This window comes from Takifugu flavidus, chromosome 17, assembly GCF_003711565.1.
Source record: "Takifugu flavidus isolate HTHZ2018 chromosome 17, ASM371156v2, whole genome shotgun sequence".
Classification (NCBI taxonomy): domain Eukaryota; kingdom Metazoa; phylum Chordata; class Actinopteri; order Tetraodontiformes; family Tetraodontidae; genus Takifugu; species Takifugu flavidus.
The window spans coordinates 10,923,644-10,949,559 of record NC_079536.1 but is presented as its reverse complement, the minus strand read 5'-3'; the positions used below and the strand labels follow the sequence as shown (position 1 = coordinate 10,949,559).

Below are 25,916 nucleotides of genomic sequence, written 5' to 3'. Positions count from 1 at the left end.
GAAGCTGTTGCTGAATCACTGTGGAGGATTCAGGGAAACTGGAGACAGATGATCTGTGATACGACCACAGATCGATTAAATGTAATTATTGGAAAAGGCAGTGGGAAACTGGGAAAAATCTTATAATCCGATTTACAGCACAGTGCGTCCCGTTGAAGCTCCAGGCTCAGCTGCCTTTGGACCTCAGCCTGGTCATCTAGAGGTTAGAATACTGTCATTTCTGTCAGTGGTGACAGCTGAACCAGAATCTAGAGCCAACCTCTCTCATGGCTCATTCCTATCTGGACTTCTGCCTGAGCCTCCAGAACACAATCAGAAATCATTCGCCACAGTTTGAAGGAAACGGAAGGCAAAGCTTTTATGAGTGGTTTGTGTTGAATTATTAATGTCTTAATCCATTAAACTTCCATTTTTAAATGCTTTGGTATTGTTTGGCCCTCCATTGTGGTCTTAACACTTTAGGCTGGTTTAAATTTAAATATAAATTGCACTGGCTTCATAACTTCTCTCTCGCACAGGCAAGTTCTGATGTGAAAATCAAAACAGGGATGCAGGGCTGGGAAAATGGGCAGCGGGAATGGATTTATCATGTACCCGGTGAAGTGCAGGCAGTCGCCGCAGCGACAGAGTGAAGACATTAGGAGCAGCAGCGAGTTCCATACACACATATACGAGGACTCGTCTCCGTCATTAGTTATTCATCAGTTTTCAACAAAGGTGATAGAAAAGTGACGTCAGCAGGCTGAGACTGAGCAAAAACGTCCTCAAAGAGCAAAAACTTCTCATCTCACCTTCTGACTACACACAGCTCTGTTTCTTGAAATCATCTGTCAGCTGCAGGGTTAATCAGCTCATCTCCCTGGAAGACTTTGTTCTAAAGTTCAAGCTGTGGGAATATCTTGAAACTTGTCCTGTGATAGTGGTGTGAGTGATACAAATGTTGTAAAGGCATGATTTGCCTTAGCCTCCAAATCTGCTCTTATTTGATCTGATAAGATGGCGTCGAAGGAAGGGATTATGACTCCCGGCAACCCCGACCGTCATCTGTATGCAGAGATCAGCACTTCCTGTATTACAGGCGAAATAGTGCCATCAAAGGTCACCCAGGAAGCATCCCTGTGTGACAATGACAGCCAGGACGGCATTAACAGGCAGCGTCGTGTCCGCCTCTTAAATTTAGAGGTGACGGCAGTGACCCGGATCAGCAATTCTGCTTATCTGCAAGCAATTGGTTAAAAAACATATAGATGAGCAGATAAAGCAGAGAAAGAGTTGTGCTGCTTTTATACCGAATATTCATTCTGCTGTAACAGAACAAGAATGATATCACAAAGGAGAAGCTGCTATATTCACTCCACACACATTCTGGTATTTCTACCCTTGACAGGACTCCAATATGTTTCATTTATCTCTTTCTCCGACTGAGAATCACAACTAACGAACCATATCAACATCATTTCCACTAAATACTAGCATTTAAACGCCGTCTATCATAAGCTTCCTCATGTTTCAGGTTTAAAAACTCATGGTCCCCACTTGGAGCCATAAATTTGTACACACAGATGTACACACAGACAAACACACACCTTATCGCCTGTATGAGTTATATGTGGAGGACCCTGACACAAAGTGTGAAAACTATCATGTAAACATTATAGCACACGTATGTGACCTCAGAGTTTCCTCTTAAGGCCTGAGGGATAACATAAAAATACGTGAAGAGTGAGAGGGGGAATTCATCCATAACCTCGTGGACGCTGGTTGCCGGCACAGCGCCGCCTTAAATAGCTGCCTGTTGTATACTCATGTGCAGGCAGGCTGAAATATGAGGGCTGGGGACATGAGGTCTTCCCAGAATGCTAAACTCTCTCTCCTCCCCTCTACATTATATATCTCTCCCTCTTCTCCCTCCACTGTACCCTGCAACCAATCTGACGCCTAATTAATCCTGAAGGTCTTTTGTTCCGCTGAGGTTTTCCTCTCTTTCCCCCCACTGCACTCCATCCATCCTCTCCTGCCTCGCTCAAACCACACATCCTCCCTCCCTCTGCCAGCCCCCTCTTCCTCCTCCTCCTCCTCCTCCAACCATTCCCTCATACATACACCTGATTCCAGTTTCTACCGTTTTGTATCCCTCGAGGGAGACCTGTCCCCGAGCGCAGAACAGAGCTAACAGATGCTTTTCTTTTCATTTCATCAGTCCAAATTACCCAGTCTGGACAGTCTGCCGTTACATTTATTCCAAGTTGAACTAATTACACCGGTATGAGACATTTCCAGGGTTTCCAAGAATAATATGGATAAATTATAACAGAATAATAGAGGTATACATTCAGAATATTCCCCCAATGGATCAGCCACACTGCAAACATTTTTAAAACCTAATTTATCTTCATGATCATCATGATCATCAGCGGTGAAGTTAATAAAGGCGTGCAGATAATGTCTGCCACAGGGTCAGTGGTACAGCGCAGGGTTAGGTCAACACTGACACCCCCATCTTGTTATACAGCTGTAGGATGCAGTGGAGAAGAAAGGGGAGTGTGGAAATAAGTAGGAGGTGACAGGATTTCAGGAAACCGCATTTGCTCCACATGATGGTGCAGAAGCACCGGGAGCAACATTAGTTTCTCAGACAGGGAGAAAGCAGTTCCAGGATTCCAGATGCAATGAAATATTTAAACGGCACGGTGCTGTTTGCACATACATACCCAAGGAAGAGCACAGCCAGAGCCTGGACTAGCATACTGGAGCGGATGGCACCAGAGCCCAGGTTTACCTCCATCGTTCCTGACTGCACTGACACCATCATTAAACATAAGACATGATACTAGTCATCCCAATAGTGAAGCCAAAGCATAGCTAACACACCCTACTGTTAAGCTAAGCTAAGTTCTACTTTGTCGGTTCTACAACAGCAAAGAACAATTTGATGTTTTGCTTTAATATTTCTTCAGGGATTTTTTTTTCCCTTTTCGGATCTATTAACCTGTATTTCCTGCCAGACTGAAGGACCTCACTAAAGTCCTGTGAGGAGGGAGCTTCTCCACAATCTGCACTCCAAATGCACGACTTTTACATTTACCATTAACATTGAAGTTGACGCTTTGCTCTGATGCAGCCTCACTTCTGAGCAAATGTCCTATTACAGGCTGCACAGTGAAAATACTGTTCTGTAATAATCATGACACTCATTTCGCCAAGTGGAGTCATTACCTCGCTGCTCATGCCTTGATTGGCCACTTAATCTCCCTCGCCCTCACAATGCAGCGACCGCATTTCCAAGTCAACCGAGCCTGAAGTTGGTGTGAAGCAGTCGGAAGGCAGAGTCAGCAGGTTCACGTGGAAGGACGGCGTGGGGGTCAGTGGTCAGGATGCTGTGCTGCCACTTTGGATTAGATTCCATTTAAATAGGGAAATGCGCTCGGTGGCTGAGTGGAATAAAAATCAGTAGGGAGAACAGAAAGCCTTTTCCTGCGCCGGCGTTTACTTCAGAGAATAGCTTCATTTTAATCATCGGCCCATGTTAAACTGGACCGGGTGTTGTCCTTCAGTTGATTCAGGTTGGAAATAATATGATTTAGTTAAATTTGGAGCGTCTCGCATAGAGGAGGATGGTCAGGTGGAGTAATTTGCCCGCCTCCGCCACAGTAAATTGAATATGATTTCAGACACGTGAAGGTGACCCCTGTCAGCCACCGAGCCGCTCGCAGATTGTTTTCTTTGTCTAATCTCTTCCACTTCTAATCTGTCTCAGTATAAGCAGCTGTGACAGGCTGATCATTAATTAATATTGCCACAACAAATTAGCAACAGTGATCGCCCGGCCAAGCACCCTGTCCACCAAATCAGAGCGAGAGAGGGGGGGGAGAGAGAGGAGGAAGGTGTGAACAACACTTTAGAGAGGAGTTGATTAACAGCTTCAGGGACCCGGCAGATAGTGTTACAACTTGAGCACGTGGTGGCGGGGTCGGTAACAGGCTGTACTCGAGGGATCGGCCCTGATTATCACCTGACAGAACCATTCTGACGGCGGGTAAAATGCTTCGGCGTCAATGGACTCTCTTCATTTAGCGCCCTTGTGGTTCTCCGCAGCGGTTTGATCAGGACTAAATAAAACACACCATTTCAATCCTTCGTACCAACGATAACGGCTGTATATAAAGTACTCAGGTTGATGTAGGCACAATCAATCACTCTATTGTCAGCAAATGGAGATGACCATTATAAGGCAATAAAGGATATGAATTTGATCAGTAAAGGAAATGCAGGCATATCTCTGCACTGAAAATTCAAAAGCATCAATAGTTTTCTGTCAGGATAAAGCATTAAGGTTTAGGTACCAACCCTCCTCGCCCATCTAATAAGCACGGAAACCGCCGAGGCTGCTGAATCTAACGTACCGTGTCGACGTGAAACTTGAAAAACACGTCAGAATTGAGGAGCCCCAAATCACCGACTTCTATACCCACTAACACACCCCTGTGATCTCTTCCAGCGAAGCAGGGGGCCCCTCTCTGAAGCTGGCTTCGCCCTGACGACAGCTTACAAACCCTTCATTGTTTGTGGCAGCCCTCAGCTCTGTCGTTAACCCTCCTCTTCTTCCCCCTGAGGCAGCTCCCAGCTGTGAGCTGGAGCTTGGCTGTAATTATTTCTGAGGAACCTCTAACACTTCATTAAAAAGCATAATCAAGTTCATTACAATTTCATAGGCATTCAGGTACCAAATGGCTTCCGATAAATCAAGGCTACTGGTCCGCGTGGAGGTTTATCTCTGTCTCTCAGGCAGGAGGGAGGGGACGGGGGGGTAAATGGCAGAGGACAGGTCCTAATGTCTGGCCTTTAAATAACCTTAAAGCGTAGAGTGCTGGAGTGTTCTCATGCAGTGAGCAGAGCATCCTTTGATTTATTTCTTAATCATAGAATCGTGTAATGGATTATTTTTACAATCTCTAAAATTCTCTGGTGTAATTAGGGAGGAGAAATCTGCCGAAACAATATTTACGCCGTGGGATATTACGGCTGAGATTTGAGACATAGATGAGATAAAAAGCTTAGGTGAAAGCGTTCCTTCTGCTATCAGCCTGATTAGACTGTGCGGCTTTTGCTCCTGCGCTTGCGTTTCAGCAAGAATTAAGAAAAAAGAATTTAAAAAAACCAAAACAAACAAACAAAAAAAAAAAAACATGTGATGAGACTAACAGGCTAATTACATGAATTAATAAATGCTGTGGAAATATAGCCAATCAGGACTCAGGACAATCTATGGGGCAGTGTAAAACCACACCCTACATATTGATGATATTGAATTTTGGATAACATAGATGTTTTGAGAGTGAGTCCAGAATTATTCACCTATCACGACTGTTGTGAAGCAAATTAGCTTTAGCCAAAATTGTACGTTTATAACGTCCTTAAAATGTGAAGTGTGTTGGTTTTCTAACCCAATGATGAAGCAGGCAAGTCTCCATGATGCATTCCCCACAGGACTGTCGAATATTATCCTTACTTCACCAGAAAATGGTTTTTAAATCACACCCACCAGCTCTGGCTATCATTCTGCATCTGGTCTGGTTAATTTATGCTTGAGGGAAAAAAGGGAAATTATTAAACACCTTGTTGTGTGATATGCAGTGACACGGGAGGGGTGCCGATGTTCTCGGCTGGCCCATGGCGAAGAAATAAGGAGAACAAATTCAACAGGATCTTCTGAAACATGTAGCCATGGGGAACTGTGGGAGAAGATAACTGACCCAAGTGGTTTATATTTCTTGGCACACTCACCAGAATGTTTACATTATCCCCGGGCTACAGCTGGTAACCACCCCCACATTACCCGCCGCATCTGCAGCGTAGTAAAGCTCTGCCCGTGCAATCAGCGCTCGGCAACAACGGCGAGCAACACGTGAACACGGTGGAGGGGAACGTCTGAGCTGGAGGATTGAGGCTCGACATTATGTAATATTGCAGATAAGTAGCACGGTTGTTCATACACACACCCTTGATTACATATTATATATGTACAGTGTCACTTCCCAATGAAAATGCCTTGCAGACAGCACGTTGACTTTCAAGAAATTCCATGAGCGAGAGCTATCTGGAACTAAACGGGTGCAGCAAATCCCCTTAAAATCCTTTTAGACACCGTGGCAGCAGGCAGAAAAAGAAAGTTACTCTCAGGCAAACAGGTTTGTTAGGTTGATGTTGTACTCTGAGGAAGGTCGGTCTTGCCAGTTTATGTCTCCGGGGCTGAGAAGAATGCTAATACAACTCATATCCCCAGGGACGCGCGCAAAGACAATATGGTGACGAGCGTTTCAGTTGAAGCAAGGCTTGGCAACAGACGGCTGCACATGTGCGGCGCGGGTTTTTGTTTCCAGGCTACGGGGTGTGGCGCGTTTGTGTCCTGGATTAGAGGAGAGGGATGATTTTCATTTAAAACTGGGAACTTAACTCAACTCAGAAGGTCTTTTTACTGAAAACAGTCTGTTCAGATGATTGGAAAAGAAAATGTCACCTGGTTTTAGTGTTTCCAATATATCCTGCCCGTGTGTCTTTAGGCTTACCAATTTTCTCCCGTTCACACGGCTGAAACTAGTTTCCTTCCTCTGATTGCCATTTACATGTTTGGGAAAATTGGGATTGGAGCTGCATGATTTGTTTGTTGAATTGCTCTTAGTTTTTCCATCTCCTCTGGGCAGCAGATTGAATTGTTTGTAGATGCTGATGCCACACGCGAGGAAACGGGAGATGCTGCAAAATTACCAGAACCCTCCCAATTATCGCTCGACAAACACACGAGTCACGATAAAACATTTTCATTAGCTGATTTTTCCCCCGTTAGGAACAATAATTAGCTTCATTTACATGTTTTTCTCTTAAAATAGCAAGAGTCAAATTTTGCACAGTGCGCTCAGGTTTACACCACCATTATACACACACAGTCTTCCGTATCCACCCATTTGGTACAGAAGATGAATGTCAATTCCTGTGCACAAATCTGGCTTCCCTACCTGCACCCTCCTAGCTCTTTGCCACCTTAATTACTCGTTGGAAGGCGTTTGCCTTTTTCGCTGCAAGCCTGCTGTTTTGATCATTACTGAGCCCTGTAGGAGGTGAAAGAGCTGCCAAAGGAGCTTAGCAGAAGTCACCAACTGGGGATGTGTCTGAACTCACCTGAGGTAAATGAGGACAGCCCTTCCTGCTGGCTTTCAGGCCTGTCCTCACCTCCGGGGCTATCCTGATGTTAAAAAGGGCACGTAGGGCACACTGGGCGGCCTGGTTTTTTGCCAGTTTCTTGCTGCGACCACAGCCCTCAAATATCCGCCCGTCCACGCGCACTGCCATCACGAAACTACGTAGCTTTCGGCCTTCGGCGCGTTCCGAAAGGCAGGCGTATCTGAGTCCTGGCCTGAGCTCGTTCAGCAGCGCCACAGGGCTCTTCGGAGACTCCGGTTCTTGGACCATCCCGCCGAGCCTTTGCTGAGCCTGCACCATCAAGTCCAAGGTGTGGCGAAGCAGTCGTCCGTGTCTCAGGAGCTCGCTCGACAGGAGCTTGCTCTCTTTCCCTGAGCTGCAGATCGAGAGACTGTCGGAGCACTGCGATGACTCAAACTCCTTAAAGAGCGTGTCAGGAAAATCTGCCTGGTCTGAGGTGAAGTCAGCTGAAGGGTTTGAGATGTTCCCCATGGCCAAGTGGGCCTGAGGTGCATTCGGAAACTGAATGAAGGACTTCAGCGCCAGTTCCGCAGCCCTCATCTTGGCTTTCTTCTTTGTGGGTCCCGTTCCCTCAAAGGTCAGTCCGTTCACCTCCACGGCTATGGAGAAGATGGGGGCGTGGACCGGACCTGTCTGAGATACCATGCGGTACTGCAGGCCCGGTCGCAGCTCGTTGAGTTGCACCAAGGCATTCTTCGGAGAATCAGACCAGGATAGTTTCTTATAGATTAGACGGAGTTGACACAAGTGGCTATTGTTGTCTTCCTCCAGTGGACGTTTCCTCTTCAGTCCAGAACTCCCACCTCTGGCAGAGTCAGAGCGGAAAAGGGACGGGCACTCCGCAGAACCTATGGTGAGATCCTCCAGATTACCAACATTGCGGTTTTCCTTCACCTCAGCACTGCTGGTACCTGCAATAAATAAGAAAATAATCTATTTTCCTAGCAATGCCAACTGTTTTTGCAGTACATCCATCCCAGAATATGTAGCTACAGTGAACTAATGAACACATCTATATCATTTCCCTGAGCTAAGACACTTATATCTTTGAGGGTTTTAACATTGTACCCGGCGTCCAATGGAAAGTATCGGTCTTTTTAACAATGGAGGGAGGGGATGAGAGTGGCAGAGCCTCTGTATCAGGACTAGATGTTTGTACCTCACTGCATTTAACAGCATCTAGTTGCGTGGGCTCTTCAACCCTTTTTAGAATAAATGATGACAGGTTACGCTGCTTCAATGAGTGGGATGGCGTCCAACGATGGTCTAAAACTGGCTGGAGGTCTGATATTTCAGTTTTAAAGGAACGGCTGATTGTGTATTAGCAGTTAAGGGTGGTGGAATGATGGCTTTTACAGCAGGTCCTTGGCCGATGCTGTTGGTGCTGACAGGAGGGAGCGTGGAGCTTACTTAAACTGTCCTCGTCCTCTGTGCTGCTGGTCCCAGGGCTTATGTACTTGAAAGGGGCGATCAATGCCGACAGCATCCCGACTTTCTCTGTGGGAGAGACGAGAGACACGCAGAGTCAACAACAGGGGCAGCGGCAGCGATGTTTTCATGGTTTTATTGATCTGGAATCAGTGCTGGCCTAACACATTGCCAGAGACAAGGCATAATAAGCGAGTAGCGGGATCATGTACACCTCCCTGTTTCCGTGAAACAGAAGACGGACACACACTTCCCATTTATGACGCCAGATAAAATTCAGAGGAGAGATAAAAGCATGCATCCATTTACTGATATGTCTCTTTTCCAGGCATGCCGGCTAAGCTAAATATGCTACTCAAACCATTTAAGCGGATAAAGTGTAACCATAATTGTTTCTTGATTCGATGGTTACATCAGGAACTAATGTTCAAAAGAATGCTAAAAATGATCAAAGCAACACTCGCTTTCCTTAATATTTCAGCAGCTTTATGTTATTTTCAGTTATGCCGACAGAAATTTAAATCAAGGAGCGTACAGTCGTGGGGCAGAGACACTTTAATACCACACCAACTCATTCATTCTCATTTTGAATTTAACACAAACTTAATTGTCTTCATCAATGTTCGTCTTCCCAGACAGACTCCAGCTCACGCCGCTATCAAACATTCTTGATCGCTGTTAACTTTCTCCCGTGTGTCCCCAGGGTGCTGCGCTGTCCAGGTGTGCGTGTTGTTTACAGTATGAAGCCCTATTAGGGCCATCGCTTGGTCTGCTGCACTTCACGCATCTCTGAGCAGAATTGACAGACCAGTCTGGCCCCTTATTTACACCCCAACAACAGCTAATGATCAATGAAGAGAACAGTGAGGGAAGGTGTCGGGGAGGACACAATAAAAGAGGTACAGGATGTGTCATTCGGTCAACCCGCTACTATTGCTCCGGCCAGCAGCAGCGAGGAAATTCAGATGGCTGACTGCATAAAGGGGCTGTCACAGTACAGCACAACAGCCCTGATATGGTGAAAGTGTGCGACTGTGAATTGTGTTGATGCTGCGACTCTCTCTTCGTACAGCTCGGCAGCACTAGAGGGGCTCAGTGAGTCACTCTGACACACACGGATACTCTAAACACCGAGACTGGAGCTGAGCCGGTCCTCCTGGGCCCACATCACAATACAAGCATTTACATTCTGACCTAATTACAGACTAAAGCCCAACACAGGCAGCAATTTGGCCCTAAATGACTCCCTCGACCAACAAGGTCATTATCCGCACCATTTTCAAATCAGGCTATATTGTTTGTAAAAGCCCCATGGCCCCATTTAAAAACCAAAGCATGGCCGTTTTGTAGAGTTATAAAAATTCCTAAATTGAAAAAGCACTTGTAGATAATATACACCCTGTTCCTAGGCAGCAAAGGAGGGAATAAAAGATCACAAGCTTTAAAATAAAAACTACAAAATCAACTGCAGCCTGATTTGGGTTTCATATTTGATGATGTTCTGCTCAGCAGGCTCTCTCACCCACTGAAAAGCTACTGCCAAATATAAAAATCGCCCGGCAACCGAAATCTACTGTTAAAAAAGCATAAACTGTATAAACTGTATATTTAAAAATAATTTTAGAAAAGGAGGAGGAATCAAGTGTTCCCTTATCTGTTTTGAGTGGATTTGATATTTAACAGCAGTAATTAAGCTGATAACCACAAACAGCCATAAATTCCCTTAATCAAACAGGTTTTTATGGGGGTTGTTGGGTTGGTGGCGTGGTTGACACGCCTGTTACACCATTCGGTAACAGTGTGGTGGGAGTTCTCTACAACTTGTGTCTGAGTGAAACAGCCAGTGGAGAGCAGATGATTCATTGTTCCCGTTGTATCAACCTGCATGGATAAGGCCTCTGTAGCGCCAGGATCTGTGGTCCAGGTTTCTCTTTAGAGACCTTTATGTCTGTATCTTTTAAAAGCAACGCTCCGAAACAATTCACCGTTCATTTCAAATGTTTCGGGAAGTAGTTATTGGGTGAAAAATATCATCAAGTTTTCAATAACTCTGATGCTGAATCAACTCCGTGGTGGTACATGCTGCAGTTTAGAGGTCATCCTTGAAATGCCACCTCTTGCCGTTTTTTTGATAGGTTTTTAAAGTGCCGGCAAAAGCACTTCAGCCTGATTTATGAGTGCGCTGAGCAGAATGTCGGAGGCAGATTCTGTTTTACGCTATTTAAAGTGATTGATTTGCCCGGAAGGATGCAGCAGAACTTTCAGCTTTGTCCGGTGAAACACGCAGCAGGAGTCACAACGCAGCTGGTTTTACCGGCACAAATCTATCACATGGTCATTCAGATAAGTCTAGATTTGACCAATATTCTCATATGTATCAAAGCTTGAGAGAACAAGATGAAAGAACATGGTCCTGCTGTAGAAAAAGTCAAAGCTTTGGTCATCTAACCAATTGATTCTCATTTACAGCAGCCATTGATTCACTCAATATACAGGAAATATACAGATTTATGGCTTCTGGTGCAGGATTGTCCGGCATTAGTTCTATTTTATCTCCCCCCTCCTGCTGTGCTAATATGCCAGACTGTGTTAAACTGTGTTCCTGCCTCCGCAAACCTGAACTTTTGGCTGTAAGGTCTAATGAAATGACAATGATTTAGTGACATCATTTCGGGGAAGGTGAATTTCCTCAAGAAAAGCTGCCGGTTCATCACAGGACATTCAGGTAAGCAACCCTTCACGCTGCAATATGGAGGACATATTGACTGAATCTCAGGCCCTCTTGCTTGACTAGGACCTTTTCCTATTTTTTGTAGACATCCTTGAGCATCTCTGGTGCAGCCCGGCAGGAAACAGGAAACGGGCTTTACTCTGGTATTCTTGTACATTTAGTTGAAGTAAATGTCCTAGGTTTGTTCCCTCTTTAAATGGACAGTGGAAGCTCTTTTATTTTTTGCAAAATGGTCAAAAATAAACCAAGGAAGACACAAAATCGCAACGCTCAAGACCCCACGCAGTCATCTTTTATAGCGAGTTCAGTCAAAAATCAGTGAAATGAAAGAAACATTTCTCTAGAGATTGGAGGCAATCCCTGGAACTGTGTCTCAGCTGCCTTATGAATCACATGGCATAACCTGTCTCACATGTTTTCCTGCGAAGCCTGATGCTGTGACTCATCACATTTGGTGTAAATACAAGTAATTAAGTATTTAAATTTGGTGTAAATACAAAAATAAAACATGTTTCGTGCTTTCTTTCTCTCTCTCTCTTTGAGTTGGAACATCATATTCTCATATATTATCATATTTCTCCCATGAGGTTGTCAAGCTTTGACCTGGATTCAATCATTTATAACCTAAAATTTAAAATCCTCACTGTAAAAAACACAGAGGGTGGAAAAACAAATCCACCTGCCCGAAGGTTCACAAATGCACCACCAATCACTTCCACCAATGTGGACATTACCTTAGCTGCCCTTCACGGTATCTGTCATCCATTCCTTCTCATTTACCACCCAGTCGGGCGGGAGAGACAATGAATGCCAATAGTGTCATCCCTCTTCGACCACAGGTGTGCCCGGACATGGTGAGAGGAGACAACGTTCATTTGTTCCGGGAGCACAAAGGCAGAGGAGAGCCAGGTTAGATAGGGAGCACCTTGGTAGATGGCCACACACTCCTGATAGTGACAATGCTGGTGATGTGGTCCATCCACAATGAGCTACAGCACCACCACCACCACCCCCCTACACTTCCTGTGTCAGTTCTGAGAAGAAGGTAATGAGCCCAATCAGATTTCCCCATGGCTCAGCATAACGAATGGGTCGGATGAGCGACGGGAGACACTACTGAAACAGGCGCTTGGGGAAATCATTGACTCACTCTCTCCCTCCATCTCTCTCTTTACTGTCTCTTTCTCTCAGCATCCTCCTGCATTGCACTGATTGAAAGCCACTGAGCCACTAAATAAGAGGGTGCACTGTTTCCCCACAAACCTACAATCACCTTCCAGTCGATTCTCAAATCTCATCTGAGCAAACAGGCACAGAAAGGCAGCCTCAGCCTAGTTTCTAACAGGAGAAAACCTTCAATTCTATGCTTCCATGACATATTAAGTACGAAAGATGGATGTGGGTGCCGCCATCTTGCTGATGTCATCATTTGGAACCAAGACTTAGGCATGATGGACCAACAACGCACCTCAGGAAGGAAGCCAGGTGACCCTGCCAGCTTTTAAATTAGCTGATGCTAATGTTAAAATCCACAAAACCCACTAACGTGTCAGTGTTGAGACGGATCTGTACGGCGGAACAAATCAGGATCCCTCCAAGCAGATGCGCACGACTGATGAACAGCTCCAGCGAATGAGTCGGAACCAGCAGACGGTGAAAGTGAATTTTCGCGAGGTGCTTTTAGCACTTTCGTACCTGCGACGATGCAATAGTTCCATCAAAGAGGAAAGAGCCAAGTTTGAGATTTTGCCAAATTTGCTCAACCTCTTCCATTGGAACTCGCAAATGTGATGTTTCAAGTCACGTGGATTTCAAAGGGTTTGAAAACATCAGGTACATTCAGTATAAAATGTAATTTAACTCTTGTAAAACACCCAGGTGAGTCCAGCGGCTAAAGCTAAGGAAACGAGGAAGCTTCAGAAAAAGTGGAATCTTGTTGTTTTAGCAATAAAGCAATAAACATCACCACTACTTGGCCAATAACAGAAGATATTACCTCCAAAAGCAAGTATGTAGTTAGAACTAAAGATTTTCTTCTTCTCTGACTTTGGAGTTTCACACAGGTTGACCCCTGTTGTGTCAGAAAGATCGGAGCACATGAGCCAAATGGTCATTATTCCCACCAGGAAAGAGAATTTGCCTGTTTTAACACCTGGAAGTTGAGAGACCTGGGTTTTCACTGACTGTGGTGCAGTTAAGGTGTTGCACACATTAGTGTCAGGCAGCAGACGAGAACCCAAGAGCGACACCAGAGTTCGGTTGAACACAGCTTTATTATCGGGATCGGGACAGACGGGATATTCCAGGGAACAGGCAAAACAGAGTCGTCAGAAACAGGCAGGGTCGAAACCAGGAAAACAGGCAGGCAGGAAAACACTGGAGAGTCATGTGGAACACAGAGGACAATCTGGCAGGGAGGCAGCGTAGCGCAGGGAACTATAAGGGCTCTTGATTACTGATTTGCCCCGGAGTGAGCAGGACACACGGGCGGAATTGCCCACAGCTGTGACACATTAATCCTTTATGACCCGACATGACCCATTCATAAGTTCAGGCACCAGTACCTAAATGGCTCCTTATCAGCTTTCTTAGTTCCCCACTGGAAAGTCACATGATTTTGACAAGATTTTCAGTCTCACCGCAGGTTTGTGCATATATATCGGCACTACCAAAATGTACACTGCGTATCGAAACTGCATAATTTATATTCAGTCTTGCTCTCAGTATTCTGTATCTAGTTATGGTTGCAACTTCTGAGGCAGGGCCCTGCTGCACTGCACTTCAATACAGTGAAAGATAAGATTAACACAGCTTTTTCAAATTCATAGGCAGCCAGGATTTCTGTACTCCCAGCCCGACTGAGGTGGCCACGCAGCACCAAATTCGGTTCCACTCTGGAACACATCGAAGAAGAACTTCAGTTGGCTGAGCTGATTAACATTATTGCAGTCGGTTAGTCCTCTACGGGACTTTTTCATTCTTTTTCACTCTTTCTTTCATTCTTTCATTCAGAGTGGACCCGTGTTGGTCCGAGGCGACCCGCCACGGTTGAGTATCACTGAGAAACCAGCTCAGTGTGTGACAATTGTCACAGAGGCCCGGCGGACAGTGAGACGGTGCAGCAGGGGTTTGGGTGTAATCACGCCGAAACGTCCTGCCAGTGGCGTCCAGGCACTCACCTTTAACGTGCGCTCCGCGCAGAGAACCGGGGAACTCTGCCACCGTAAAAGCTTTTTAGTGTCATTGTGCAGCGCTTTTCTTAAAACAACAGACATAAATGTTTCATCTGATTTGTCACCGCGCACCTGAACTGAAACTGAAAACTGAAAAAAGCTTTTAGTGGGGAGAGCAGCCGTGAACCACCGAAAAGGTGAGCTCGGCATGAGAACAGACATCTGATCTGGTATAGAAATACACAAATATTGTCCTTTACACATTTTAATTGGGGAAAAAAGAAAAACGCTCAGCATTTTTAAAAAGGCTTCGGTGATAATAACAAGGACAAATGCCGAATTGAAATCAGGAAATGTCATTTCGATTTGATATTCTTCATCTTTTGAAATCAGAGGAGAGGAAATATTCAAAATAAACGCTTCCCTCTGAATACCTTTGGGCAATTAGAGAGGGAACAGCACCCTGAACGTTCTGCACAGATCACCATCACTACCTGATAAGTGGCGGATTTATTGCGCGCTCACTTCCCTCCTTAAGCGAATGTTAATGCAGGCTGTCATCCATGAGAATAACTCATTTACACGCGTGTGGAGAAAGCTGAGGAGGCCTCGATAACAAACACTCCAGCGTATTTACACGGCGGAGCGAGCCAGATAAGTCTGCGTGGTGATGGCAGTAAGCGGGCCACGATGGCGCCGCCGCTCGTCTTACATGTGGTTATCCCTCTTCCTGACACCGAGCTGCTCCTGTGACGATGGAAATTTAGTCTGTTTCATCCAACTCCTCACGATTCCATCGCAAACATCTGTACGGCGACGATGATGTGGGCCCACCCGCAGCCTCCGCTGCCGATAGATGCCGAGGTTAGACACATACGGGCCTGTTCATGGGGACCCGGGTGTCAAATAGTCCCGGAGAGCAATGTTCCGGGAAGAGGGAAGGTGCGACCGGGGGAAATAGCTGCAAGGAGTGTTATTCTTGCATTTGGTCCTATTTTGTTTGAAGCAGAAATGTGAAAAATATTTTCCACAGATTTTGTTTCTAATTCCATTGTTTTGTTTGGCCTTGTGGGTGTCATATATCCACTGACTCAGTCTTTAATCACATTATCCATTGTGGTTATTATGTAGTGTTCGTACTCTGGAATCATATTTGTAACTTTTCTTAGTCTACGGAAGACTGGGAAACTTTGAGAGTTAAATTTGGAGACAATACACAATTCTACGTATCGGTCATGGGCGTTGACCTTTGGTTTTGAAGACAAGATGTTCTAGACTCTTGGGACTCCCCCGTCCCCATTTCCAGATGATCTCCTATTTATTTGATGAAACTCTGGAAGGAAATCTGAAACAGTGTAATATGCAAATGAAGGTGTGTGTGAAGGCTTTAAAAGCCTTTATCTTCCTCTGTGCTACTCGGTTCTGGATTTAGTTGTAGTTCCACACAGAAATGATTGATCTGTAAAAATGTGCAAATCAAAGATTTTGAAGAAGATGCTCACGTCACCATAATCTTGGAGTTATGGTGCAGCGTGGGTGGGCTCCCTCCTACCCAATAAACCGGGCCCATTCTGGGCGCTCTCGCTACGTTTTCTGCCTCGCTCTGTGTCACACGTGATCAGCCTGGATGTTTGCACCACTTTGTTCAGCAGAAATTGCTGCACCGATGGTCACGCTGAAGCACAGATGGGACGTGGACACTTTTTCATCGGCGGTTCCGTACCAGAGCCCAACACATCTGGTATGCAACGAGAAGCATCTTTGCACTAATTTGTTTGTCACTATACATTGAAGGGACGATCTGTCATCCTGCCATGCTTTGGTTGCAGCGTGATGTTTGAAGAACATGGCTAGTCAGAAGTTTCAAACAGCCCGGCTGGCTGGTCGCTCGGGAGGCGCTCTCGCATCTGACTATGGAAATAAAGACGGCGGAAGGAGACAGAAGAGTACAGCTATATCTACAAAAAACAAATACGATGATAATACCTCAACGATAAAAATGACAGGGAGAGAGGAATAGAAGGCTAATGTCACACAGAAAAAGGAGGCTTTTTCAGTGAAATGTAAATGTTTGCTGCTCACAACGCAATCTATTTTTCAGGAAGAACGGAAAAACACTTTTATCTGATGACAAGCTACTCAAAAATGGCATTAAGGTTGCATGATGGGATGATACTCACTGTAAATGGACTTGAATTTTCCAGGCACTAAATGTCTTGAAATGTTACTTTGAAACACTCGCACGGCCACTTTTAGGCTCACCGGGTCAACCGCTTGTAACGCAAATAGCTAATTGACCAATCTTGTGGTAGTAGCCTAATGCCTTCATTTATGTAGACATTTTCAAGGCAATCTGCTGAGGTTCAAACCGAGCATCAGAACGGGGAGAACGGTTGAACCGGTGGTTGGTGCCAAATGGGCTGGTCTATTATTTCACTCACAACCATCTCCAGGGTTCACAGAGAATGGTCCCAAAAGGAGGAGATATCCAGCTGTGTGGAGGCAAAGCATTTTGGATGTAAGAAATCAGAGGAGAGACTGGTTCCAGATGTTAGAAAGGCAACAGGAGATCAAAGAATCACTAGTTACAACCAAAGAATATAATCTGTGAACACTCAACACGTGGAACCATGAAGAAGATGGACTAGAGCAGCAGGAGACAACGCCACTGCCCCTCCTGTCAGTCAAAAACAGGAAAGTGAGGCTACAATTCACACAAGCTCACCAAAATGCTGCCTGGTTTGATGGTTGGTCACAATTTGGCAACACCATGAAAGTGTGGCTCCATCCTGCCTTGTATCAGGCCAGGCTGCTGCTGGGGGATATTTTCGTGGTACACTTTGGGCTCCATCGATCAAATGCTACAGCCAACCTGAGCATTGTTGCTGACCATGTCCGTCCTTTTCTGACCACAGTGGACCATCTTCTGATGGATACTTCCAGCAGGATAATGCGCCAGGTCACAAAGCTCAAATCAAAAATCTTAAACTGGCTTTTGAAAAGTGACAATGAGTTCCCGGTACTCCAGCGGACCCAGTCAGCAGATCTCAATCCAGCAGAGCAACTTTGAGACGTGGCGGATGAGAGAGTTGCATCATGGATGTGCAGCTGACGAATCTGCAGGAGATGCGCGATGCTATCATGTCAATATAGAGCAAAATCTCCAGGGAACGTTTCCAACACCGTGATGAAAGTATCCAACTAAGAATTAAGGCAGTTCTGAAACAAGTACTAACAAGCAATAATGAGCGGTGGTCGGCGAGTTTAGAGTAAAACAGGAACGAGTCAATACTTTTGCTCAGGTTGAGCCTCTGCTAAACCTGAATGACTTTAACAACGGAAAATAACATGAAACTATTTCCCAAATTTCAAAGTACATGTACAAAAAGCTGAATCACGGCCCAGAATGGCAGAGCGGAACATTTTGATTTCCTCTCATTCAGTGTCTTTGAATGTGTGGCTTTACACAGATTTGGAGGCACAGTATGTTCTCTGAAGATTACTCACATTTCTAGAGTCCCAAATGCAGATGTTGTGGGTTGGGCGTCCACAGAAACCTGCATTAGCAAAGTAAAAAAACAAGTATCTGAGCTTGGAATCAATTACGAGCGAGAGACATAAAGCGTGACCTATATTTAGTTCTTCGACAGCCGGCGATGGGCTGAATAATGGAGCGGTAGAACGTTCGCACCCTGACACGCTAAGAGGTTTTTGGTGTATCTCTGGAAACCGTGATAAAGATATATGTTGTGTCATCATGAATCACATTCTGCAATGTTTACTGCCCCATGAGCAAAAGCCCATATTTTCTATTGCCAGCAACATTTATGAGAAGAGGACAACACACACACACACACACACACACACACACACACACACACACACACATATATATATAGGAAGCACAAATTTGATGTTTTATAGACTTGACTGAATGATGTCAGCATGACAGTGCAGGTTTTTGTACTCCAGTACTGCACATTTCTGATGCAAAAGTCAGTAGCATGAATGGATTAATTGCAGGATAAATGCAACTAAATTATCATGTTTTCAAGCTGACAAGAAGAGGTGTTGTTGTGAGGAAATCACGCCACGCTTGAGCTAAAAATAATCAAAAGGAGCCAAATGCAAAAGTGAAAGTATTCTCCTTCTGATTGGGGCATCGTCATTTCTCCAAACTACTTCAAATCTCTTTCATTCACGCTCAGACCCTCCAATCACCTTTGATGTAGCTGAGAGGCAGGAGCGAGCGCGGCACCTAGCCCCCACAGGGGCGGCCCAATGAAAGACGAGTGATGGCGCGGGAGAGCGAGGTCATTGTAGAGATGTGGAAGTCTAAATCGATGCTCGAGCCGTCATTTGGGCTGCATTCACAAGATCTTTTGACTCTGAAGTGAGCGACACACCTGACTCTTAGCTGGAACTAAAGCGGGTTGCCAGTTTTGCCAGGTGTATTCTATAAGAAGTCCCTGAATGTGGCACGCATCCAAAAATCACCTGGGCTGTATTTGACAACGTCCAGACTTCCACTTCAGACGCTCCATAGTGTCCCTCTCAATCACAAGCGAGCGGCATTTGCGATTCTGTGGAGCGGTAGCACATTTTTGGGAGTTTTTTTCCTTGTCTGTGAACTCCAGGAATATCTCGTACCCCCCCTGAGAGCCACCAGGTGACAGTAGATTTTAAAAACAACACTACAGGGAATGTTTAAGTCTTCCACGGGGTAAATAATGGGCTCACAGATGTTATCTGCTCTCTGTGCAGGCGCAGCATTTTGCTTCTGCTGGTGCGTGATCCTAAACAGACAAAGCCGTGAAATGGAACAGCACCTCGGTATCGCTCCGGCAGGCTCCGATGGGTGGAAACAAATGCAGTTTGGCAGTGACACGTAACCCCACTATATATGATACAGTGTGTTCCGAATGCTGTGTGACAGTAAAACAAGCTTTTGTCTCGTTGGATTCATACAGATCCAGGCTGGAAGGTGCAGAGCGCTGCATGCTCACAGCTGTGGGACCTTTGGATCTCTGATTGGTGGCTGAATATTGCCTGTATCCATGATGACTGATAGGTTTTCACTCCCTCTCCGATGTCAAATACAGAGTTTTGAAAGAAGCCATGTCTCAGACCGGTCTGAGTTTTTAACCACTGGGATGGACTAAGTAGCTTGCTACTCCTGGTTATTATTAATAATGCTAGCTTCAAATAAAACTATATATTCCCTGCTTCTTTTTGACTTAGAAATTCGATTTACGGCGATGCTGAAATATTATTCTTTGATTTATTGCTAAAGGTGCCGGAGCCTGTTTTCCATTTCATTTCTTGGTTGTTTGACAGGGCTGCTGCTGCGTTTACTATGAGGTCCTCGCTCAGGGTGAGAGTGGATTCGCTGCCACGCTACGTGGAGTTCCGACATGATGTTTCATCCATTTTAGAGAGCAGATAATGAAACTCTCTCAAAGGTGAGATGTGCAGACGTCAGGAGTCAGAGAAAGGAAGCCTGAAAAGGGACCCAGTCATAGTCCCATTGCTATTTATATTGTTCCTCTCAGCCTTGAGGGAGACCGCGTGATTACTTCTATTGCTTTCCACACAATATTATCATATTTCATTTAAATTCCGAGTTATATTTCACATTTCCACTGGAGGAGCGAGCTCGACAGCCACCTTGTTGCTCTTGCCTCTCTGGCGTCAGTCGCAACCCTTGTTGGAGGCAAAGTCTTCAGTTGTTTTGGGGGCCTCTCTACCTACTCAGGCCGTATTGGGGCAAATCCAGTGTCAACCAGCTGCCTGATGGGATTCTTTTCGATGGATTTGATGTAATCTCACGCATGAATGATTGTCCGTCACCTTAGCAGCTGCCACAGAGCCAATATCTTCCTCCGCCGCTTCAAACTTTCCTCGATCGATCGCCCACGGCGCCGCCGGCGTGTGAAGCTCGAGTTTACCAGCCTCCAACAAACCAGTTTTTCACAAGTAACCCAAAGCTTTAAGCTTCTCATTTGGGAGATTTCGCTTCAACTAAAATAACTGCGGTGACGGAGCCCAATGCAACAGGAGAAAATCGGCGGTAGGACGGTTCAGCAGTCCTGAACTGCCGAACCCGAACTCTCATGTCTCAAATCAAAGCCTCTTGCTCATTAAGTAAATAATTAAAGCCTAGTGTGGTAATTGTGTCACGATGCTGCCAGTTCCTGACTGTGTGTGAGCCTGTCTACCTGGCTGCCCGTCGCCCCGCCCGTCAGACCAGCTATCTGCCCATCAATCTGTGAGTGTGTCCGCCTGCGTGCAGCGATAAGGAGCCGTGGGTGTCTGTAGTCTTGACACCGGCTGATTTATGCCGGCCTCTTTCCCTTTGGGGGTCCGATTTGCGAGAAAATCCCCCAGTGACTCACGCTGGTTTTGTGTGCACAAGTGCGCTTCTGTTAGCCCGACTGTTTGCCACGTGCAGATGGTGGGGAGCTGTTACACTTTTATTGCCATATCGCATCTCAACCTTCAAACCTTATTTAACATTTGAACGGTGAAAATAATCCAACAGACAGCAATGACGACGCCCCACCCGCCACGTGAGAATTAATGACGCACAAATCCATAAAATCAGCAAAGACTTGCGTGTAGATGTAGCATGAAAGGTTATTTCCCTGACCAACTTGTTTTTCGCTGTCTAATTTCAGGATGGAAGCCGCCATCTCAGCCTGTCCGGAAGAGCGGAGCTGAGGTCCGGCTCGTCCTCTCGCTCCGTTTGGCATTCACATAAACACAAATAATGTCGGAGCTTCCCGTCAGAGGAGACGACGATGACAGCGCTCCGCTCCGCGAACGTCACGTAGCTCAACCGGAGCCCTCAACCCCACCCACCCCCGGTGGCCCCGCTGCGACCTCATTTCTGTAGCTGTCATTTATCCCACCTTCTTCTTGTTCACTAAACGCTACACCGGCCGATCCAGAGTACCGAGGGTTTCGGACTGACTCGGATCAGGAAAAAGCAAAATGGGAACACTTGACCTGACCTGCGTCCACAGGTCGTCTTGTTGACAAGTGATGGGAGGAAAAATGCACATCTCTGTACTGTTTTAGCAGCAGCAGAATGTATATTAAACACATCCACAGCCTGTTTGCCAAGATAATTAAATTCTCAAGAGATGCAAGGAGACGCAACACGTAAATTAATTTGAGCTGCAGCTAAAGACAGGATTTATGCCTCTTTGGCGGGAGCATTCACTTCCAGAACAAACAAATGGGAGGTTTTTGAAATTAATTACTGTTCCAGCACCCCATTAAAGAGTATCGGTTATCAGATGATGTTGAAATACACACTTGGCTCTTTTGATGTGTTAATGATGACAGAGTAAATCACGCCCCCTCAACCCCCCCCCCCCCCCCACACACACACACACACACACACACCACACACACACACACCACCCCACATGCCAGGGAGGAGCGAGACAGACTGATGGGGAGGGAAAAGAACAGTATCAGTGACAAAAAAGGGGACATGGAAACGAATAACTGGCAGACAAAAATCAAAACTCTAATATGAAGGTTCATAGAGGTCGTGGACACGAGGTCTCAGATAATCTTGCGTAATTGAACCCAAGCTCAGAGGTGGTGGTAAACGTGTAATGCTAACTGCTAGCTATATGGTAAGGTTAAATGCCAGTGAGTACCTTTCCTGACCCTTTTATTGTGATAATGCATTGCTTTACAATACTCTCCTTTGAGTAACTACAGTTATGAAACATTAATAGAAGCATCCTGTCAGTTAAAGCCTGATTTTTTGAAATTTTATTATGATAGCTAGTTTCTTTTCAGTTTTTAAGTGTACCTGGGTTAGGGTCCTCGGTCTCATATGAAAGGTGTCTCACCTCCTGGGCTCCAACTTGCTCTGCAGTGTAAAAATATTCACATCGAAGCTTCAAGCTTGAGTCAGAAGGTCCGAAAAATAAGACCCTATTTAGGGCCACGCCCCCTGACCACCCATGGGAGCTAATTGCTCTCAGAATACAGCCAGAAATCCTCAGCTGGTTCGGTTCTCGCCTCATTCACTCACATTTTTAACAAAATAACACTTCATTTGCTTCAAACGTGTGTGTACATCAGATACAACTGATGGCGTCTCGGCCACGCCCTCGGTTGTAGCGCAGGATTGGATTTAATCGCCTGCTTGTTAATGCCGAGGACGGCAGAAACGGACCCGTTTGATATGGACTAACTTCCCTTTGTGATCCCAAAACCTCATTAAGTGGAGCGAGTGGCTCGCGTGTAGGGGGATTTGTTTTAAACGGGCCACCGACGGAGCAAAGCTCGGACCAGCTGAGGGTGCAAAAAGCGTGGCACAAAGATCCGGAGCTGAGCTGTGGTGAGGTTTGAACACGACAGCTGTTTGGATGTGGATGATTCCGAGGATTATTAACAAAACCCTCAACACATTCCATTCACTGTGGTTTTGATGGAACCGGTGTTACTCAGAGGCCTTGAAGACGCACTACGACCCACAAAAGGACGCCAGTATAACAGATGGCTCCACTTCACTGCCACAGGTCCTTGCTTTTTCTTTAATGCTGTGGGGTTTTTTCCCACTTCCAGTCATCCCAGTTCGGGTGTCGGTGAGAGCAACGATTCATCATTGGCTGGATTACTGAGCGGGCTGAGAGCAGAGGTCTATCCATCTCTGTAGCTGACGCAGCGTCGGCCGGAGCGACGCCACGCTGCCGCCATTAACCTTGCCGCCGCTGATGCAGCTGCTGATAGAACAGGCCTGAAAGCGCGCACGGCGTTATTTTCCCTTGACCAGATTTCCTGCCTTTCACTGCCTGTCTGATATCTATGACTGGTTATGGAGAGACGATTATAAAATTAATGACGCCTGTGGAATCGGCTCATTCCGTCTTCTCGGAATTGGCCTTTGAAACAGTTGATAGAGCAAACAACATTTTGTTTTATTGCGTTTTTAATTACGACCGCTATATTCTAATTATCATGTATTTGAAAAGCCGCATCCATGGCAACAGACAAAGAGCAGGAACAACATGACACGCTTCCACTTTCGCCATGTTCACAGAGCTAATTATTTACATCTCCACCGTTTGAAAATTATTTCGACCGTCAAGTGCTTAAATCCACAAATCCGAGGCGATAATGTTTGTTAGCTTCCGGAGTCCTCAATTAAATGCTCCCATTTACTATATATTACATATTCCCTCTAGAATGAGTTGAACTAACTTCTGATGGGATTTTGACCTTTACCCACCAGAGCAGAAACCGTCTCGACTTTGCTTCCAAACCTCCGTAGTGACAAACCATCTCGCGCGTCAGGGAAATGGACCAAATTCCCACCTTTTAAAAGTTTTAAAAACACTACAGCTAAATTATTAGCCATCATCAGGACAGGGGAAAGAGAGAGAGAGAGAGAGAGATTACATCTAACGTCCGATTCTTCTTGTGAGTTGCATCAAAAGGAAAAGTAATTAAGTCGTCTGAGGATGTTATTGGAAGGGAGAATTCTATCAGTGAGGCTGCGGGCTTGTGATGTCAGCAGCTTATCCTGCCTATGTGTATGCGTGTGTGTGTGTGTGTGTCTGCCGTGCCGCTGTGCAGTAGAAGATGAGAACTCTGTTGTGTGTTTGTAACAGCCACAGCCAGTCGCTCCTCATTAACCTTTTGGAAGATAAGCCTGTTTTAAGTCCATGTTTGAACAGCCTGTGTGAAGTATCTCACACTGATATGTGGCTAGCCAACCAGGCAAACCGCATTTCCCTCCCTGTTCACATTCAATATTCCTCCCCCAACTTAGATTAGCAGAATTTAATTTCAATTTTAATCACCGACCTGAAAATCTGCATAAATAAAGCACCTGAGCCACCTTTAATTACAGAACAAGCATTGTGGGGCGTGTGCTGCTGCGGCCCCACTAACAAGGTTAAAAGGTGCAAAGTGTGTGTAATGGGAAGCTGAAGAACTCACTGAGCATTTGTTAACACCGTGTTAGCGACTCCAGTTCTCTGTCTCACGCCATGTTCTTGTCGTATTTTACCAGCTCGTGGAATACTCAGAGAGGCGCTAGGCTAGAAGTAATGTAATTTAGCTAAGTGGTGAGTCTGGAGGCGCCAGATGCGTGCGTCACAGTGGATGATGTCGGCGGTGAGTGAGCGGCTGCGTTATCTGCTGCCTGTTAGCCGGCTGCATCCCAGATCTGTTCATTGGCAGAGGTGGAATCTGGCTTCTGCTGGGACCACTTTAGTTTTATTGTCAGCAACCAAAAGTGCTCGAAAATGAGTCAATATTTAATTCGGTGATTTCATTTGTGCTTTTAAAAAAAAATAAAAATATTACCAGCCTTTCAACACTGCAGATTCAGGTGTGTTGCCTTGAGTTTAAAGAATTCCCAGAGCGGTCCATCATTCTGTCTATAATGTTCTTGGAAATTAAACACGATAATCCCTTCAGCACCTGTCTGTCGTCTAATATTTTAAGCCTTTGCAGCTTAAAACTTGGATTTGTCTTGGCAAATGAAAGCGACAATGAATGTGCTACTTGCAATTTCCCCTATTAACAGATATATTTAATGAAATCAATCACTGTAAACAGAATTATTATTAATTAGCAATTTTCCATGCGGCTCCCCCTTGTGGCCACATCGATCGCGTTAAATAGTTGGAAACGTGCAGCAGTCAAAGTGCCGCGTCTGTGATGCTGCAAACCAGAATATTGAGTCTTGCTGCTGAGGCAGATCTTAATCCACCGGGGGATGTCACGGCGACCATGGGAGGAGACGCCCGAGCAGCCAGTCCCACATATGCTCGCCTCTTTGTTTCAAACGCGTAAGCTGCAGGCGGTGAATTAAAGCCAGACAATGTAAAGCAGTCTGTAATACAATTAAGTGTGAGAGGAGCGCGTGCAGGAATTGTGAAAAGGGTTTTGTGGCAGGATTTCATAAGCAAAAAAAAGATTTTAATTAAGCCGTAGTGCATAATAGGAGACTTTTGAGCCTTCTGATGTGTGAAATTGTACGCAATTAGATAATCATCTGTGAAAACACCGCAACTGGAAGACAATGACGCCACGAACAATTATGCGCGTCGATTTTGTGCAAACTGAGATCATAATGTCACAGCAAACAGTAAATAGAAGAATGTTCTCATTTCCCGCCACAGTGTTGCTGCTGTAGCTACGCGCAGGTTTTTACCCAAAAATGAATCAGAGATGAATGAGAGCGATTAGCGAGACTGATTTATGCGTGTTTTATCCTGACAGCTGGCCAGCTAATACCGCAGAACTGCCTGGTTTTGTTTACACATTGGCTTGATTTTGATCACTGGCCCGCTCAGCCATCCAGATGTTTAGCCAACGCGCGTAACTGT

The 25,916-nt window shown here is 45.5% G+C and overlaps 1 protein-coding gene across 3 annotated transcripts in view; it reads right to left on the bottom strand.

Annotated features, from left to right (window-relative positions):
* The window catches only part of adarb2 (adenosine deaminase RNA specific B2 (inactive)), a 112,919-nt gene that overhangs the window by 32,136 nt on the left and 54,867 nt on the right, over positions 1-25,916 (bottom strand). For 2 of the 3 annotated variants that reach the window (XR_008946729.1, XM_057012164.1), the window contains exons 2-3: positions 8,629-8,715; positions 7,177-8,129 (exon numbers count right to left, since the gene is read on the bottom strand). Coding sequence is in view for 2 of the 3 variants with exons in the window: in XM_057012164.1 (XP_056868144.1) it covers positions 7,177-8,129; positions 8,629-8,715 (1,040 nt within the window). In the remaining variant the exon portion in view is untranslated. Of the gene's footprint in view, positions 1-7,176; positions 8,130-8,628; positions 8,716-18,057; positions 18,108-25,916 lie in introns of all 3 variants that reach the window. The other variant, XM_057012165.1, reaches the window with a different exon arrangement.